Source organism: Thunnus thynnus, chromosome 3 (genome assembly GCF_963924715.1).
Source record: "Thunnus thynnus chromosome 3, fThuThy2.1, whole genome shotgun sequence".
NCBI classification, from domain to species: domain Eukaryota; kingdom Metazoa; phylum Chordata; class Actinopteri; order Scombriformes; family Scombridae; genus Thunnus; species Thunnus thynnus.
Window position 1 is genome coordinate 17,722,838 of NC_089519.1, and position 15,873 is coordinate 17,738,710.

General features: G+C 38.9%; 1 protein-coding gene across 1 annotated transcript; it reads left to right on the plus strand.

Moving 5' to 3' along the window:
• The first annotated feature begins 8 nt into the window (after positions 1-8).
• si:dkey-9i23.16 (uncharacterized protein LOC571915 homolog) lies at positions 9-11,145 on the plus strand. The gene is made up of 6 exons (XM_067584522.1): positions 9-160; positions 5,196-5,280; positions 5,390-5,500; positions 6,492-6,548; positions 6,913-7,083; positions 7,411-11,145. Exons 2-6 carry the CDS (start codon positions 5,200-5,202, stop codon positions 7,516-7,518), a joined length of 528 nt encoding a protein of 175 aa, XP_067440623.1. The 5' UTR covers positions 9-160; positions 5,196-5,199; the 3' UTR covers positions 7,519-11,145.
• Positions 11,146-15,873: the final 4,728 nt, after the last annotated feature.

Consider the following 15,873-nt stretch of genomic DNA (forward strand, 5'->3'; position numbering starts at 1 on the left):
TTCCTCTCCTGGCTCCGTGCATTCCAGAAATCATTTCGTAGTCAGGATTTTTCACCATTGGAAGTTTTGTTTGAAGGGCAGTAACGTAAGACTCCGTTTCTCCAGTGTGACAAACAAACCCTATATCATCAAATACATCACTTGCAAACTTTTGGTTGAGGTAAGTGACCCTGTGCTCTGTTTTGTAGTGTTATTATTCATTAGTGTTATTGTTTAAGTAGGGCAGTGGCGCATTTTATATTTTTCTGGCACAAAACAGTGAGGTTGAAGTGCCGAATTTCACCTCTAATGTCAAGGTGTTTACATCTACATCGGATAATAAGAAATAAAGATATTCTCATTTTTTGTAGCATCCCAATTTTAGGGGACAACATGTTGAATAATTGAACATAAACTTTAAGAAAGTTATCATAATAAATGTTTGTATCAGACAGTGGTCAGTGATTGTTTGAGGACATAAGAAGATTCTGTCTGTACCTGTATGCACACTGTCTATACCTGTATGCACCCTGTCTGCACCCGTATGCACCCTGTCTGTACCTGTATGCACACTGTCTTTACCTGTTTGCACCCTGTCTTACCTGTATGCACACTGTCTATACTTGTTTGCACACTGTCTGTTCCTGTATGCACCGTTTATTTATATAGTTTATTTATAGAGTTAAAAAGACAATTACATCTGATTGACAAGAGCCGTGACACTGTTTACATAAAAGTTGGTAAACTCTTCAAGTAAAGGCGTGGACTGCCCGTCCACCTCAAGGTGTAATTATCAGTCTTTACAGCTTGAGCACCTGGTGTGGAAGTTAGTATGCATTTATTTATATAGTATGCATTCCCCCATGAGCAAGCACTTGGTGACAGCAGCAAGGAAAAACTCCCCTTTAACGGGTAGAAACCTCAAGCAGAACCAGGCTCTAGGTTGGCAGCCATCTGCCTTGACCGGTTAGTGAGAAAGACGGAGGGGGAGAGGGGAGAGAGGGAAACAGAGCACAGCAACAAAAATAATAACAATAACAACAACAATAAAAATAGAAATATGACTAATAATAATAGTGGTAGCAATGGGCAAATACGACTTTAATAATAATAGTAGTAACAGTGGGTGTTAAGCTGGACCAAGGGGACAGCAGGTGTTCCGCAGCCACAGGCAGCAGGTGGTCCACAACCGAAAGTCACCTGAGAGACGAGAAAACACACAACTCCGGGGAAGATGTTAGAAGTTAGTAACATGCATTAATGGGGCATGAATGCCTACAGATGGAGAGGAGGAGAGATGAGCTCAGTGCATCATGGGAAGTCCCCGGCAGTCTAGACCTATAGCAGCATAACTAGGGGCTGGTCCAAGGCGAGCCTGGTCAGCCCTAACTATAAGCTTTATCAAAAAGGAAAGTTTTAAGCCTACTCTTAAACATAGAGAGGGTGTCTGTCCCCAAGAACAAAACTGGAAGATGGTTCCACGGGAGAGAAACTTGACAGCTGAAGGCTCTGCCTCCCATTCTACTTTTGGAAATTCTAGGAACCACAAGTAAACCTGCATTCTGGGAGTGCAGTGTTCTAGTGGGAAAATAGGGTACTATGAGCTGTTTAAAATATGATGGTACCTGACCATTAAGGGCTTTGAAGGTGAAGAGAAGGATTTTAAATTCTATTCTGGATTTTACATGGAGCCAGTGCAGAGAGGATAAAATGGGAGAAATATGATCTCTTTTTCTAGTTTTGTCAGTACACTTGCAGCTGCATTCTTGACCAGCTGGACAGTTTTTAGAGACTTGTTGGGGCAGTCTGATAATAAGGAATTGCAATAATCCAGTCTAGAAGTAACACATTTTTTTCTACATCTTTTTGAGACAGGATGTGCCTGATTTTTGCAATATTACGTAGGTGAAAAAAGGCAGTCCTTGAAATTTGTTTTACATGGGAGTTAAAGGACATATCCTGATTAAAGATAACTCCCACATTGCTTGCGGTGGTGCCATCTAGAGTAGCTATATCATTAGATGATGTGTTTCTAAGGTGTTTAGGGCCAAGCACAAGAACTTCAGTTTTGTCTGAGTTTAGTAGCAATGCAACCTGTCTGTACCTTGCCCTGTGGTACTTATACAGTTATGCACCCTGTCTATACTTTTATGTTCCCTCTCTGTACCTGTATGCACCCTGTCTACACTTTAACTTGGGTGGCTGTGGCTCAGGAGGCATAATGGGTCGTCCACTAATCGGAAGACTGGTGGTTCCATCCCCGGCTCCTCCAGTCAGCATGTGGAAATGTCCTTGGGCAAGATACTTAACCCCCAAGTGCTCCCGATGGCTGCACCAGAGGTGTGTGTGTGTGTGTGTGTCAATGTGCATTAGATTAGATCCTGATGAGCAAGTTGGCACATTGCATGGCAGCCTCTGCCATTAGTGTATGAATGTATGTGTGAATGAGTGACTGTTGACATGTATTATAGAGCACTTTGAGTGATTTGAAGACTAGAAAGGCGCTATAGAAATGCAGTCCATTTACCATTTACCATTAGTAAACTGTCTATACCTTAATCACATGCTGTCATACCTGTATGCATCCTGTGGTACTTGTATGCACACTGCTTGTACTTGTATACAACATGCACCTTGACTATACCTGTATGTACCCTGTTGTATCTGACTGTATGCACTCTGTCTTTGCCTGAATCTAGCCTGTCTGTACCTGTATGTGCCCTGTTATACAGTGTATATGTTTGTACCCCCTCTGTTCCTTTATGGCATGCTATCATATCCGTATGTAGCCTATCTGTACCCTGTCTATACCTGTATATACCCTCTCTGTTTACCCTGTCTATATATCTACGCTCTCTGTAACTGTATGTACCCTGTCTATACCTGTATGTACCTCTATGTACCCAGCTGTATCTGTAGTTAATTAGTTATTTTATTGGCACAAATAGATAAAACATTTGGGTCCAAACAATATACAAAAAGTCATATATACAATAAAGCCATTAATATTAAAAGGTGATACAAATAACAATACAAAAACCCACACATACCCCGTGTATACCTGTATGTACCCTATCTGTACTTGTTTGTACCCTGGCTATAACTGTATGTAACTGTTTGTATCTGTGTGAACCCTGTTGATAACTTTTTGCACCCTCTCTGCACCTGTAAGGGAGAACAGGGTAAATTGAGCCTGTGGGTAAAATGATCCACCCCCTTTATCTAGGTAACCATGAACAAAAGTAACCATGTGACCACAAATTAAGTAACTCAAGCACATGGAGAGAGTGGTAAGCAAAGCAGAGCAAAAAAAAAAAGATTTTGTCATACCATATTTTCAGTTGTATGTAGCTTTGTATTTTGTATTTTGTATGGTGTGTTCTGTGTGGGTTTTTTTGTTTGTTTTGTTTTGTTTGTTTGTTTGTTTGTTTGTTTGTTTGTTTGTTTGGGGGGGGGTTGTTGTTGTTGTTGTTGTTGTTTTGCTTCGTACTGTTTGTTGTGCTGTTGTATGTTTTGGTTGTGGGGGACTATGGATGCAAATTAGCTTCAAGCTAACTCCGGTGTAGTACATCTTTAATGTTTAAAACTGCACACTGTCCCAATCAATAAATCAAATCAAATCAAATTCATCATGTTACTAAAGTTATCAGTCTCGTATCTTAATTAAAATTGATAAGTTTTGGACATTATTACATGTTAATTTGACCATGTGCTTATCAATACTCAGTAGTATTGTTTGACCCAGGCCTCCTGCTACCTTGTATGTTCACCCTCACATAAGAAGACAATCATATTGTTAGTTATTTTTCCATCAGCTCAACTCATTTATTTTTACTATAATGAAAACTGTAAGCAAACTGGGTGGCACTTCTAAATTCCAACTAAATTTCCACCCCCTTACATAAATTGATTACTGCATGATTAAGTGAAAATGCATCAAATGAACCAACACTGACCAAATGTTTACATGAAGGAAATAAGTGACTTTGTTTTCTTGAATAATAAAGGACAAAATGTTCCCCTCACTTCCGCAGGGCCATGTCAACTCATTTCGTAATGAACCTGACCCCCCTTTTAATCCCCACTGCTTTTTACTCTCCCTTGCCTTTCTTCTCCGCCTCCTCTCTTCTTCCTCCCACCACATCTGCTTCTCATCCAGCAGCATTCCTGTCTTTCCTAAGAGGATTCTGACATGTGGTTTTGATGAACTAGCACACTCACACACGCTCTCGCTGTTCCCTTTTTTCTCTCTTTCTCTACCTCATTCTGTTCGGTATTTCTCAATCCCTCTCTCCCTGTCCAAACATATACACACAAAGCAAACCCACATGAATGCACTTGCACAGATACAACACACATGCTACTTAGTTTTATTGGCTTCCCACAGTCCTTTGCCCTCCCCAGCAGTGTGTTTCAGGATCATGTGTCTCTGTTGTTCTTTGAGTCTATTCATGTCTTTTCTTCTCTTGTGTCCCTGTTTCTCTTTTGCTCTGGTTAAAATGTGCAGTTTTTGAACATTGTGTAGAAATTATATTATTTTTTGCAAAGATTTTTTCCCTGCAGTGAAACATTTTTTATGCACCATGACATTTTATCTACCCTACATATCCCCTTCTATAATTTCACTTAAAACACTATATGCTATTCTGACTTCATTGTGAAGGAGTGTGTGAAGATAACAGTAACAGTGTAGCCAGTCAGCGCTCCCAACTAGATATGACATTGTTGAATGTTAACAAAATAACAAATCAGGATCATTCTGAATAACTGCAAAGGTTGCTGACTCTGTAGATTCAGAGCCCACAAACTAATATAATTATTAAGTATAAATAAATAATAAATAAAGTTCTTACTGTATACCTACACCGGGACATATTGTAAATAAAAGGGAAGAAGCCAAAAGGTTAGGGAGTAAGAAGGTTTGACATTTTTGTTCAAGAGGGACATAGAAATACATTTTCTAAACTACTGAGTACTTACCAAATAGTTATGGGATACAGCAGTGTTGTTGTTACTGGGCAGGAAAAATGGGATAACAGTGTTGATACTGAGTTTTACAATTGCGGGGTTGAAAAATTAGAGGTCACTTGGCTGTTGATAGCAGTGAAACAGTGAAATATAATGAAAATGAATAGTGGTTTGGTGGAAAATATCTTTCCATTCCATTCCAGGTCCATTCAACTGTTCTGTTCTGACTTCAGTTTCCTGTTTTGCAGTATCATGTCTTCTGAGGGGGTGATGCCAGCAGCTGAACCCAGGTTACACCGCCTCTCCTCCTGGTTTGACCCTGAAACTGCTGCGGTGAGATCAGTACACCACTTAGTCTGAGTGGAGTAAACTTTATTTGAATTTAAAGCCATATATGTTATTATTGAGTAGGGTGTAATACCAACTGTCTGCGTCCGTGTAGGTGGTGACTATCCTCCTGGGGCTGTTCCAGGTGCTGCTGTCTGTCCCACTTGCTTATGCTGACCAAACTCTGCCAAAACTCTTCATACTGCCACTTGTCCTAGGAATTGTAGTATGTACCTCATGATTCTTATTCTCATTTTTAGTCTGTGCTTATGTATTACCTGCTCTAGCATGTAACTTTACATAACATTTCAGTCATCATTCAAGAATAATGTGAATAATGCCATTCTTCAAAGGGCAACAGCTGTACATGTTCCTCGGTCTTGGTCTTACTGGTCTGCCTTAAAATAGAGGTGTTCAGTACACCAACAGATGAATCTTGAAGCTGAATAGAGTATACCAAATTGTCATTGTCACTGACTGAATCAGTAGCTTTTAGCAGTGGAGCTCCCCTCACTGGTGACTGAAAGCACCTACATTCAACTATCAGCTCAACCTCTTATATACAGTATGCTACTTCCTGGTTAAAAGCTTATTGAAAACCCAGAAAGCTAGAAAACAGTTATCATGTCATAATTCTGTTGCAGCTATTAATAACAGTGCTTATAGTCCAGGTTTTACACTGAACTTAATAGAATAGTTTGGACCAGACTGAACAGCCCTTAGGTGTCAGTATGCTTCAAAGTGCTGTATAGTGTTGGATGGTCAAACAAGGTCTGAAACTCACTCCCCCCACACATTTCTGACATCTTACGTGAGGGGCTGCGTCTGACAATTTTTGTACACACTGACAATCCACTTCATGTGGTGATTGGCCAGGTGTGTGGATGTGAGAAAGTAGGCGGTGTTTGAATTATTCTCTTAATATCATTATTTTTTATTCTTTACAAAACTCTTTGTATTGTGTGCTTGAATGCAACTGCTTAAAGAATGGGTTCACATTTATTCAGGTCTATCCTAATACAACACTCAAATGTCCATGCCTGTAAAACACATTCAGTTAGAGTGACCAAATGGGTGAAATAATTCCTTGTGTAAAAAATATATCCTGGCATGCAGAAATGATATCAAAGATCACCAGGTGAAATACAAGGTTTCTGCAGGATTGTCTGCGGCACTCACGCAGTTAACAGTCATGTGTATGTGTGTGTGTGTTGCAGATTGTGGCAGGAGGATCATTCACCATGGCCAATGAGAGGAACCCCAGCAGACTACTGGTATGTTAAGACAACAAGCTAAGCCTCTCATATCTTCTCCTGAATGTCAGACAACACATTCCTGAAAATATTTTTAGGGATCTGATAGATTGACATTTCATGCTTTCATCCATACAAACAACAAAATCTCATATAAAGTAAACCATATAATTTCATACTCATAGTCAACCTAGGCACAATCTCTTAGGGCCATTGTGATATTACTTGTAATAATACTGTAAATATACTTTGTATTATTTTATAAATGTTAACAGTAATTCACATAAAAAGCAAGAACATCAGCTCATTTAAATTTTACTACAGTACAGTCAGTGCATGGGTGTTTCAAAGTGCCACAGTGATGGATCTTGACTGTCGTCCACAGCTTCGAGGTTGTGCCTGCAGTAATGTGGTTGGCCTGCTGGGGGCACTGCTTGCCTTCTGCCTCTACTGCTTCAGCCTCAGCAAAGAAGGCAGCAAAGAGCTGTGTGTACCTGTTAATTCTGAATTTGCTTTCCGACCTTCCCTTTATGGGTGTCCTGGGGAATTCCTGACGGTCAGTATGTTGCTTTCATCAAACTTTTCCTTTCCTTTCTGAAGTGAAGAAAAGGGAAAACAAAAAAAAGGTAATAAGACTGAGAGCTAAGCAAAATGATAGAGTTTGGGAAGGATAGAGAGATGGGTGAGATGGAAGGATGGCAATGTGACGATGATGAGGATGATTAAGAGAAATACGTGGGTGCATAGATAGAGTAAAAGAGTTATGAAGTAAGGGATAATAGTGGATTGTCCTGTCTCATGAGAATATTCAATAATGTAGATAAGGCTAATCAGTCAGTTTAGTCACTGCTGTGTGTATGACTGTGTAATGTGTTTACTGCAGGCATACTGCTGGAGTGTGACACTGCTGCTGCTGCTCTATGACACTGGTGCTGTGGTCCTGCACTGCCTGCTGTCTGTCTCCGCTCTCAAAGCACTCAAAACAGACTAATATCACACTGTCTTTAAAGTAGTAAATCCCTTTGTGATCTCTATTTTTTTTAATTATCTATATGTTTTAAACCCAAACCTATCCTTTAATTATGGAGCTGGAGCCAGGAGGCATTTAGATTAGCTTAGCATAAAGACTGGAAGCAGGTGAAAACAGCTAGCCTGACTCAAGTAGGTGTAAAAAATACACTTACCAACTCCTCTAATGCTCACATGCTAACTCCCCAAACTGCAAATTGTCTTCTTTACATTTATGTATAAATTAAACACTTGCTTCCAATCTTTATGCTAAGTTAAGTTATCACCTTCTGGCTCCAGCACCATAGTTAAAGGATAGGTTTGGATTTTTGTTTTTTTTTTCTTTGTCTTAATACAATGTGTACATGGAAATGAGTCATCATTGCTCTAACAATTCTTACTCTCCAACTGACCCTGAAGCTGTTCCTGTTGTGGTTTGCAAGGTGGACCCAAATGCTGACACAGACTAGAGTGAAGATGAATGAAATAAGACTTTATTGCCAGGGAGGTGGGGAATGGAGGTGGATGGAGTGGGGATAAAGCAGGCTGAGGCAGAGGACTGGAGGGCTGAGATGAGTGAGGGAGAATGGCAAGGGCTGGCAGAGAGAAGCAGGTGGTAGTGGGCTGGAGAGCGTGCAAGCTGGCAGGCAGGTGAGTGGTGGCAAGTGCGATTACATAGGCTACAAAGTCAATGCAAAGAAGCAATCACGTAAATTCACCTGGGGCAGCAGAAATTAACGTGACTACACGTCTGTGCAAATGTTTCAACTTGAGCAAAAAATTCACGTGTATCCCTGGACTTTTATGAATGTGTTTCATAAATGTACAGAGAACAGAGGAAAAAGGAGAGAGACTGGAGGGAAATAACAGACAGAACTGGAGTATGTGGTCAAAGGCTGAACTGAACACAAACACTGGAACACTCCCACAGATGCAGTCTGTTGCATTACTGTACATTAGCTGTAAACTAATTTCAGTTAGCTAAATCAAGTCAGTATCTTCTAAAATTACAGTGTGTTTAGTACAAAATTCCCTAGTTTTGTTTCCACGAATGAAGTTTCTCACTGAGCTGTGGCAGAGGGATACATTCTGGTAGAGGTGGTGTGTAAGCCAAGTGTTGGAGTCATCCGGCTTTTACTACTCAAGACGCTCAGAGAAAACTTTAAAGTGATTTTTTTTCTTTGCAGATTTGATAGCTGGAGTATTTTTGCAGCCTGTGTTTTTGGACACTAATATTTTGGTAACAATCCGCTCAGCTGATTGACCCCAAGATCAGCTGTTCTGGTTGTTCTGAGAGTGCTGAAGCATCGTATTAGCATTAGCTGAACTTTGGAATGCATATTTGCACAGAACGAGGGCTGTGGATTTTGGCCCCCATTTCTCACAATGTAGTGACGTTCTGAGAGAATAGCTTCAGGGTTAGTACGGAGGGTAGGAATTGTTACAGCGACTGACACCCATTTTCATATACATAGTGGCATGTGTATTGTATTGAGACAGACTTGAAAAAACACTGAACCTATCCTTTAACCAACAGTCATATGAGTGGTATCAGTCTCTTTATCTCACTCTTGGAAAGAAAGTGAGTAAACATATTTCCCAAAATGTCAAACTATTCCTTTAAGAAGTAGACAGGCCTCCCTTGTCCAATGAACTTGAACTCAAAGGAAAGTCTGTCAATATGGTCAACTGTCCTATCGGCTAGTGGTTCCCAACCTGGGGGTCAGGAATCTAGTAATGATTAAAATGATTCGAAAGAAAGAAGTATTTATGTTAATTTCTGTTGATTTTTTTTAACCTTTCTTGCAAAATATGGGTCTTATCTCATCTCTCACATCTCTCCAGCTCTTAAGAGGGCAGGTGAGACAGATGGTCAACTTTTAAAACTAATTAAAACATGTACTTATTAGGATTACCATCTTGTTTCTCATTTTTTTAAAGGACCATTTTTTTATTACAAGACTGTCAGCTAACATTGTTATAGCAAATACCTCAGTAGAGTTTTAAAATTTTTACCCATTAAAGTGATCTACTCCTGATTCACTGCTAGCCAATTGTAGACCAAATTTCACCTAAACTTCAACTGTATTTGTGAGTACCCTATTAACAAGGAACACCACTGATGTGAATTTAAATTTATAAATTTAGTTTTAATTTATGAATATAGTTAATAATAGTTATTACAAAATCTGAACTGTGGGGCTGATAGTATAGAAGATACATTTACCAGAACACTAAACCTGCCTCAAGTTTTATTTTCATAGGTGTATTTTTGCCATTAAGAGAGCCTCACAAAATGATAGTTTGGTGTGTTGGCTTTGAAAATGGATGTGGCTGGGCTATGTGTCATTACTGAATGTGTTAATATGTTTACTCATTAACAACAATTAATTATTGCAGCTTTAAAGTTACACCAAGAAATGTTTACCACTTGGGGGCAGAAGAACTGACTAACACGCTGACAAGCCCACAGTCTGATATATTATTGTCTTATAAAGTTGCTATTGTAACATTTTAGCACAAATACCTATTTACATTTACAACCAATTCAGGCAGTTATTTTGAGTCGTGTTTTCTGGGTACTTGGTGATAAGTTGTTGTCTTTTTAGTTCTGCTTATATGTTCACCAGTTAGCTGCTAACTCTGTCTGTCTGCTGTTTGATGCTGGGCTGGTAGTGTACAGTGTTTACGATTCAGAGTTGGAAACAGCTGCCTTTTGGAAACAGGATTGATAAGAACAAGGAGACTAAAACATAACACATACAATAAAATCATGAGCCAAACAATAAGAAAAAATCAAACAAACAATAAGCTAAAAGAGGCTAAAAAGCTCTGTGCAGCTGCAGAGTTGGGTGATAATTCTTTGTGGGTTTGTCACTGCGACCATACATCACAAACGTTAATCTGATGGAGAAAAATACTGATTGCTTGAGCTTCAGAGAATTTATGTCTAACCTACTTGTATGAAAAACACCAATTTCAAAATGACTTGTTAACATTTCTAGAGACTATGAATATGTGACAAAATTACCTTTAAGTGAATAACTGTAAATATTTGAAGGAAATGGTATTGACTCATAGTTATCTATCATCAAACTTGTGCTTCAATAATCTGTTCATGTATTTTTTTAACCAATTGCAGATATACTAAAAACAATCCAATTTGGGGACAGAAACAGAGGTTACAGATGTAACACCAATTTTACAGGAACATATGACACATACTGTACATACACACCTGTTCAGTCTGTATTTACGTGGATGTTTATATAGCACTTTGTAATGATATATATGTTGTGTTTTACAATTTTATAACAAATCAAATATAAAGAAAATAATGAATATAGGGGAGGGCACTAACATGAACATCTGCACTAGTCAACTCTAATCATTTTAAAGGAAGCAGCTTGTTGCAGCATTACATGGTGGCAAAATTTTTTAGGCCTGTATGCATGTTGTGGGAGGACAAACACCTTACACAAAGCCTTACAATATAAGCTTATACTTTATACAGGTGTTGCTCTTATTGTGTCCACACCCTGCCTGTGCAAAAATACAGCTTATTCAAATGGTGTCCACTCATGATGTAATAAACTGTTTCTAAGACTCATGGTGTTTTACCATGTTGTCATCTATGGGTTTTTTTGACAAGACTGACTTATTATGAGTGTTTCCATTACAGGGCCTGGGCAGTCAGCCAAAGAGCAGCTGTTGCCCAGGTAAACGCTTCACAGTATATTGATTTGATTTGATTTATTGATTTGGACAGTGTGTAGTTTTAAATATTAAAGATGCACTGCACCGGAGTTAGCTTGAAGCTAATTTGCATCTGTTGTCCCCCCACAATCAAAATATACAACGGCACAACAACAAACAGTACAAAGCACAAAAAAAAAAAAACAAATAACCAACCAAAAAAATACAAAACAAAACAAACAAAAAAAAACCCACACAGAACACACCATACAAAATACAAAGCTACACACAACAGCACATCAAATACACCCATAATGTCACACAGCTGATTGGTCTTTAGTACATGTTTTAGTTTGGCCTTGAATGTATTGATAGAACTACAGTTCATCATATCATCAGGTAAGGCATTCCACTGAGTTGTGGCTTTCACAGAGAAAGCTGACTGCCCAAATGCAGTGCGACAAAATGGTATGGTACAGTCTTTTATAGAGGATATTCTGGAGGATCTAATAGAACTTACTGAGAGAGTACACAAAGTGACATAGTGGAGGAGGGGCCAAACCATTTAAAATTTTATAAACTAGGCACAAATTTGAGAATAATCTTAAAGTCTCAAAGCATTGGCTTTTGTCCAGAGTTTTTAGAGTTTGTTTGTATAAGGACTCAAGGGTTTATGGCTGTTTCTCCAGCCTGCCCCCAACATGTGATGCAATAAGATATATGGAAAAGAATCATAGCATGCATAAATATCTTGGCTGCATCCAAAGAGAGATTGTTTCTAATGTCTAAAATTTGCTAAGTTGTACTTTATGGTTTTAACCGTTTTTTTTAACATGTTTCTTAAAGTTCAAATTTGGATCCGGTGTCACACCAAGATATTTAAAATCAGTAACTATGTCAATTTTTTCACCTTTGATGAAAATATCAGCATTAGGAGGTAGTACCATAGTTTTAGAGAAAATACCTTTTGTCTTGTTTACATTTAGACTCAGACATGATTGATCAAGCCAATGTGTGATCCTTTCCAATGCAATTGTTCTCTTAGCAGCAGCTAACTCAGTTGTTTTTGCATGTGTGCACACAACGGTATCATCTGCATACATTTGTAGTTCTACATCATGACACTGTTGAGGGAGATCATTAATATATAGGCTAAATAATAGGGTACACTGACCCTTGTGGAACACCCATTGTGCACTTCATGCTACTGGACAGTGTGTCACCAACTTTAATACATTGTATCCTATTGGATAAATATGAAGACATTCATGCCAGTGCTCTAGATGAGAAGTTAAAGTTAGAGAGTTTTGATATTAAAACATCATGATTGACTGTATCAAATGCTTTACGCAGATCTACAAATACATTACCAACTACTCCTTTGTCAAGTCTTGATTGATGAAGTGCAAGGTAGCAGTTTCAGTGGAATGATTTGCTCTAAAGCCAAATTGCATACAATGTAGACCAAAATTGCTTGTATTAAGAAATGTTGTCAGTTGTTTAATGACAACTTTCTCAGCAACCTTTGAGAGTACTAGCAGTATGCTTATTGGTCTGTAGTTACTGGCTTCAAGGCAGTCTCCAGATTTAAAAATAGGCGTGACAATGGCATATTTCCAGTCATCAGGAAAGGAGCTGTGTTTAAGACAAGTTAATTAAATGAGCAATAGGGGGAGTTAAAATATCTTTGTGTGATTTGACAAACGTAGTATCAAATTGGAAAGCATCTCTACTTTTGGAGCTTTTTAAGAGGCTGATGATTTTGTATGTCATTAGTCTCTACCAGCTCAAAAACCTGACCTGTTGCATCTATAGGAATAATATCCAGTTTCTTTTTCATATTTTTTTTTCCTAACTCATATACAGACTCAAAAAAAAAAATATTAAAGACAGAAGCAACAGTAAATGATCTTCAATTAACTTTCCCTGTACTTTGAGTTTAAAATCTCCTAAAAATGCTGGGTCCCTCCTTGTGAGATTATTGATGTTTTTCCAGATCAATTTACTATTGCCTTTTGCCTCAGTCGAAATACTGAGATAAATATGAGATTTAGCATCTCCTAGCTCTTGGATAACTTTGTTCCTTAAACCTTTCCAAATCAGCGTGTCAGTGTCTCTTCTAGTTTTAATTGCCTTCCTTAGTGCAGCATCTCTAGACTTAATTAGTTTCCACAAATTTTCATTAAACCACAGTAAATTGTTTTTATTTTTAGATTTTATCTGTATCCTCACATTAAATCTTTCCCTCACAGAGTTGATTATATGAGTAAAAGTATCACAGCCTTTTACTAGTTGTTCTAGTTGGAATTTCTCTGTGATCATTTTTAGTTTTTTTAAATTTTTTTATTAGTCAAAGCAGGTCTCTAGTCAAATAGCAGGGTTAATATACACAACTGTCACACTGAAAACAGTTTGTCACATGCAGACACTGTCATAACAAGCTGTCTTTTTAGTCAAATACTGCCAGTAAAAAGGTCCAGAAATGTTTGTTATACTGTATGTTCTTACTGTGTTCTTACCTGCTACAAGATGTTCAGGAGAAAGCCACATTACAATAGTCTCTCTTTTATTTCTGTAGCCATTAAAATGCTGCGTTTGTTCATGTAATACAGAGACATCAACACATAGATTCATCTTTGTCTTAGAACTGCAGTCAGTTTCGGCATGTGTCATAATCCTCCACATTTATATAGGATGGAAGAGTCTATCTTTGGGTTGGTCTTTAGCTGTTTTAAATATAAATTTTTATTGGTTATATTTTTCACTTTTATTACTTTTATTTTATACATTGTAGTTTTTATATTCCTAATATTATATTTGGCTACAGATTTTTGCTCTTCATCTGTATATTCCTGTGAATAGGCTTGGGCGGTATCAAGGTATTACGGTATACCAGGGTATTTAGAAATGTTGAAGGTATGATGTTTGATACCGTCAAAAATAAAGACGCTCCTCTTTCTATTAAACTGACATGCTGTATTGAGGTGATGTATTGTCGCGCCACCAAAGGTCAGTCTTTACTGAACCATGGCTGTATAAAGAGAACTGCATACAGCGTTGGAGGCGGGGCTCCATTCATTCTTATGAAAGTTGCTCAGTGGTGCATGACACCAAAAAAAACACTTCCCACTGTAAAGAAATATCCAGGATGAATGCATACTGCGCACGCTCTATGGGTGCATTGGGTCCATAGAGTGTGTGCAGTATGCACCAGAGTTGGCTAACTTCCCATTTAGTCCTGCACTAACTTGAATGGGGTTAAAATAATTAAATTGTGCAGCTCTTCTAGACTTTCCAAACATTATCGGACCGAATGGATCAAATTCTGATAGTGAAATGAGTCATTTCAAAGGGGTTGTGACGCTCAAGAAATGGATCCACCGTTTTACAGTCGCTCCTTTTCCCATGATTGTGTGCGGCAGAAATGCTTTTTGGGCCACTGTCAGACCTGGAAATTGTAATTCCACACTTTGGCCACTACATCAAACTGGCTTCAAAGCCCAGCGCTGTTCCTGGGGGCTTGGTTGGAACAGGGAGCAGAGCAGAGAGAGGATGGTGACTGGCGACTCACAATAAACACAATATTGCAATAGCAAGCAACCACCACACGAGGCTAGGCTTGTTTTACACTTCAAAAGGATCGCCGCGCACAGTGTCAGCCAATTTTTCCCAGTGGTCGCTCACGGTATTGCAACGAAAAATCCCCCTGTGGCCCAAAAAGCATTTTCCCCATAGACCACCACTGTAAAAGAGACGTCTGTAAAACTGTTGACACATCGAACTTCAAACAAGGTCAATTATGACTCTTTCTATTATGAACTTTTGATCCATGGAGGTTTTATATTTGTAAAACTTTCCTTGAGCTGAGAAAAGCAATTTAAAAATCCATGACGTCACCATAATGTTAAGTCTATGGGCCGAGCGGGAACTCGCAGGTGGAACCAGCGGGGGAAACACTACTGCACATACTCAGTGGGCTGCACAACGCAGAAGTAAACCCGGAAGCTAGAAACTTTTTTTGGCATTATGCCAGCTGAGCAATTCCTATAGGAATGAATAGGCGCCATTTTTAGTCCGGTATCCAGCTCTTCTTATACATCCATGGGCTCCATGGAGCCTCGCGCTGCTAGCATCCAGGCTAACAAGCTAACCTGTTGCTCAGCCCTCATAATAGAGCCAGACTCAGGGTGAGCTGACCAGGGGCCAAAGTGAGCTGACTGGGGGTTGGTGCTGATTGCTGATACTCGGTAGTTAGTAGTGAATACTTTGTCTTGGTTATGTGTTTAAACTCCCCTGGGTCACCACATGGCAGGGCAGGCTGCCATTTAACCTATGAGGTAGTTTTCCACCAATTATACAATCTAAAGGCATGTCCAGCCAGACTCCATTCATAAATCCCAGCTTTAAGGGGACTTGGCTGTAGGCCAATGTTGTTTCCTGCCACAACATGATTTAAAGTTTTTTCTGTGTTCATCAGGTACTGCTGCTCCATTTGGCTGACATATAATCAGACTAACATACCTGATTTTCACTTTAAAAAAAGAAAAGCGCTAATACTGCGCTGTTGAGCCAGCCTAAATCACAGCAGGGAAAATTCCTTCACCACAACAGCCCTATGTGGAATCATGAAAATATTGCCACA

Excerpts from the sequence above, each read along its gene's own strand:
- si:dkey-9i23.16 (XM_067584522.1), top strand. The coding sequence starts at position 5,200 with ATGTCTTCTGAGGGGGTGATGCCAGCAGCTGAACCCAGGTTACACCGC. Across the intron at positions 5,281-5,389 it reads TTGACCCTGAAACTGCTGCG|GTGGTGACTATCCTCCTGGG; the intron begins GTGAGATCAGTA and ends GCGTCCGTGTAG. Across the intron at positions 5,501-6,491 it reads CACTTGTCCTAGGAATTGTA|ATTGTGGCAGGAGGATCATT; the intron begins GTATGTACCTCA and ends TGTGTGTTGCAG.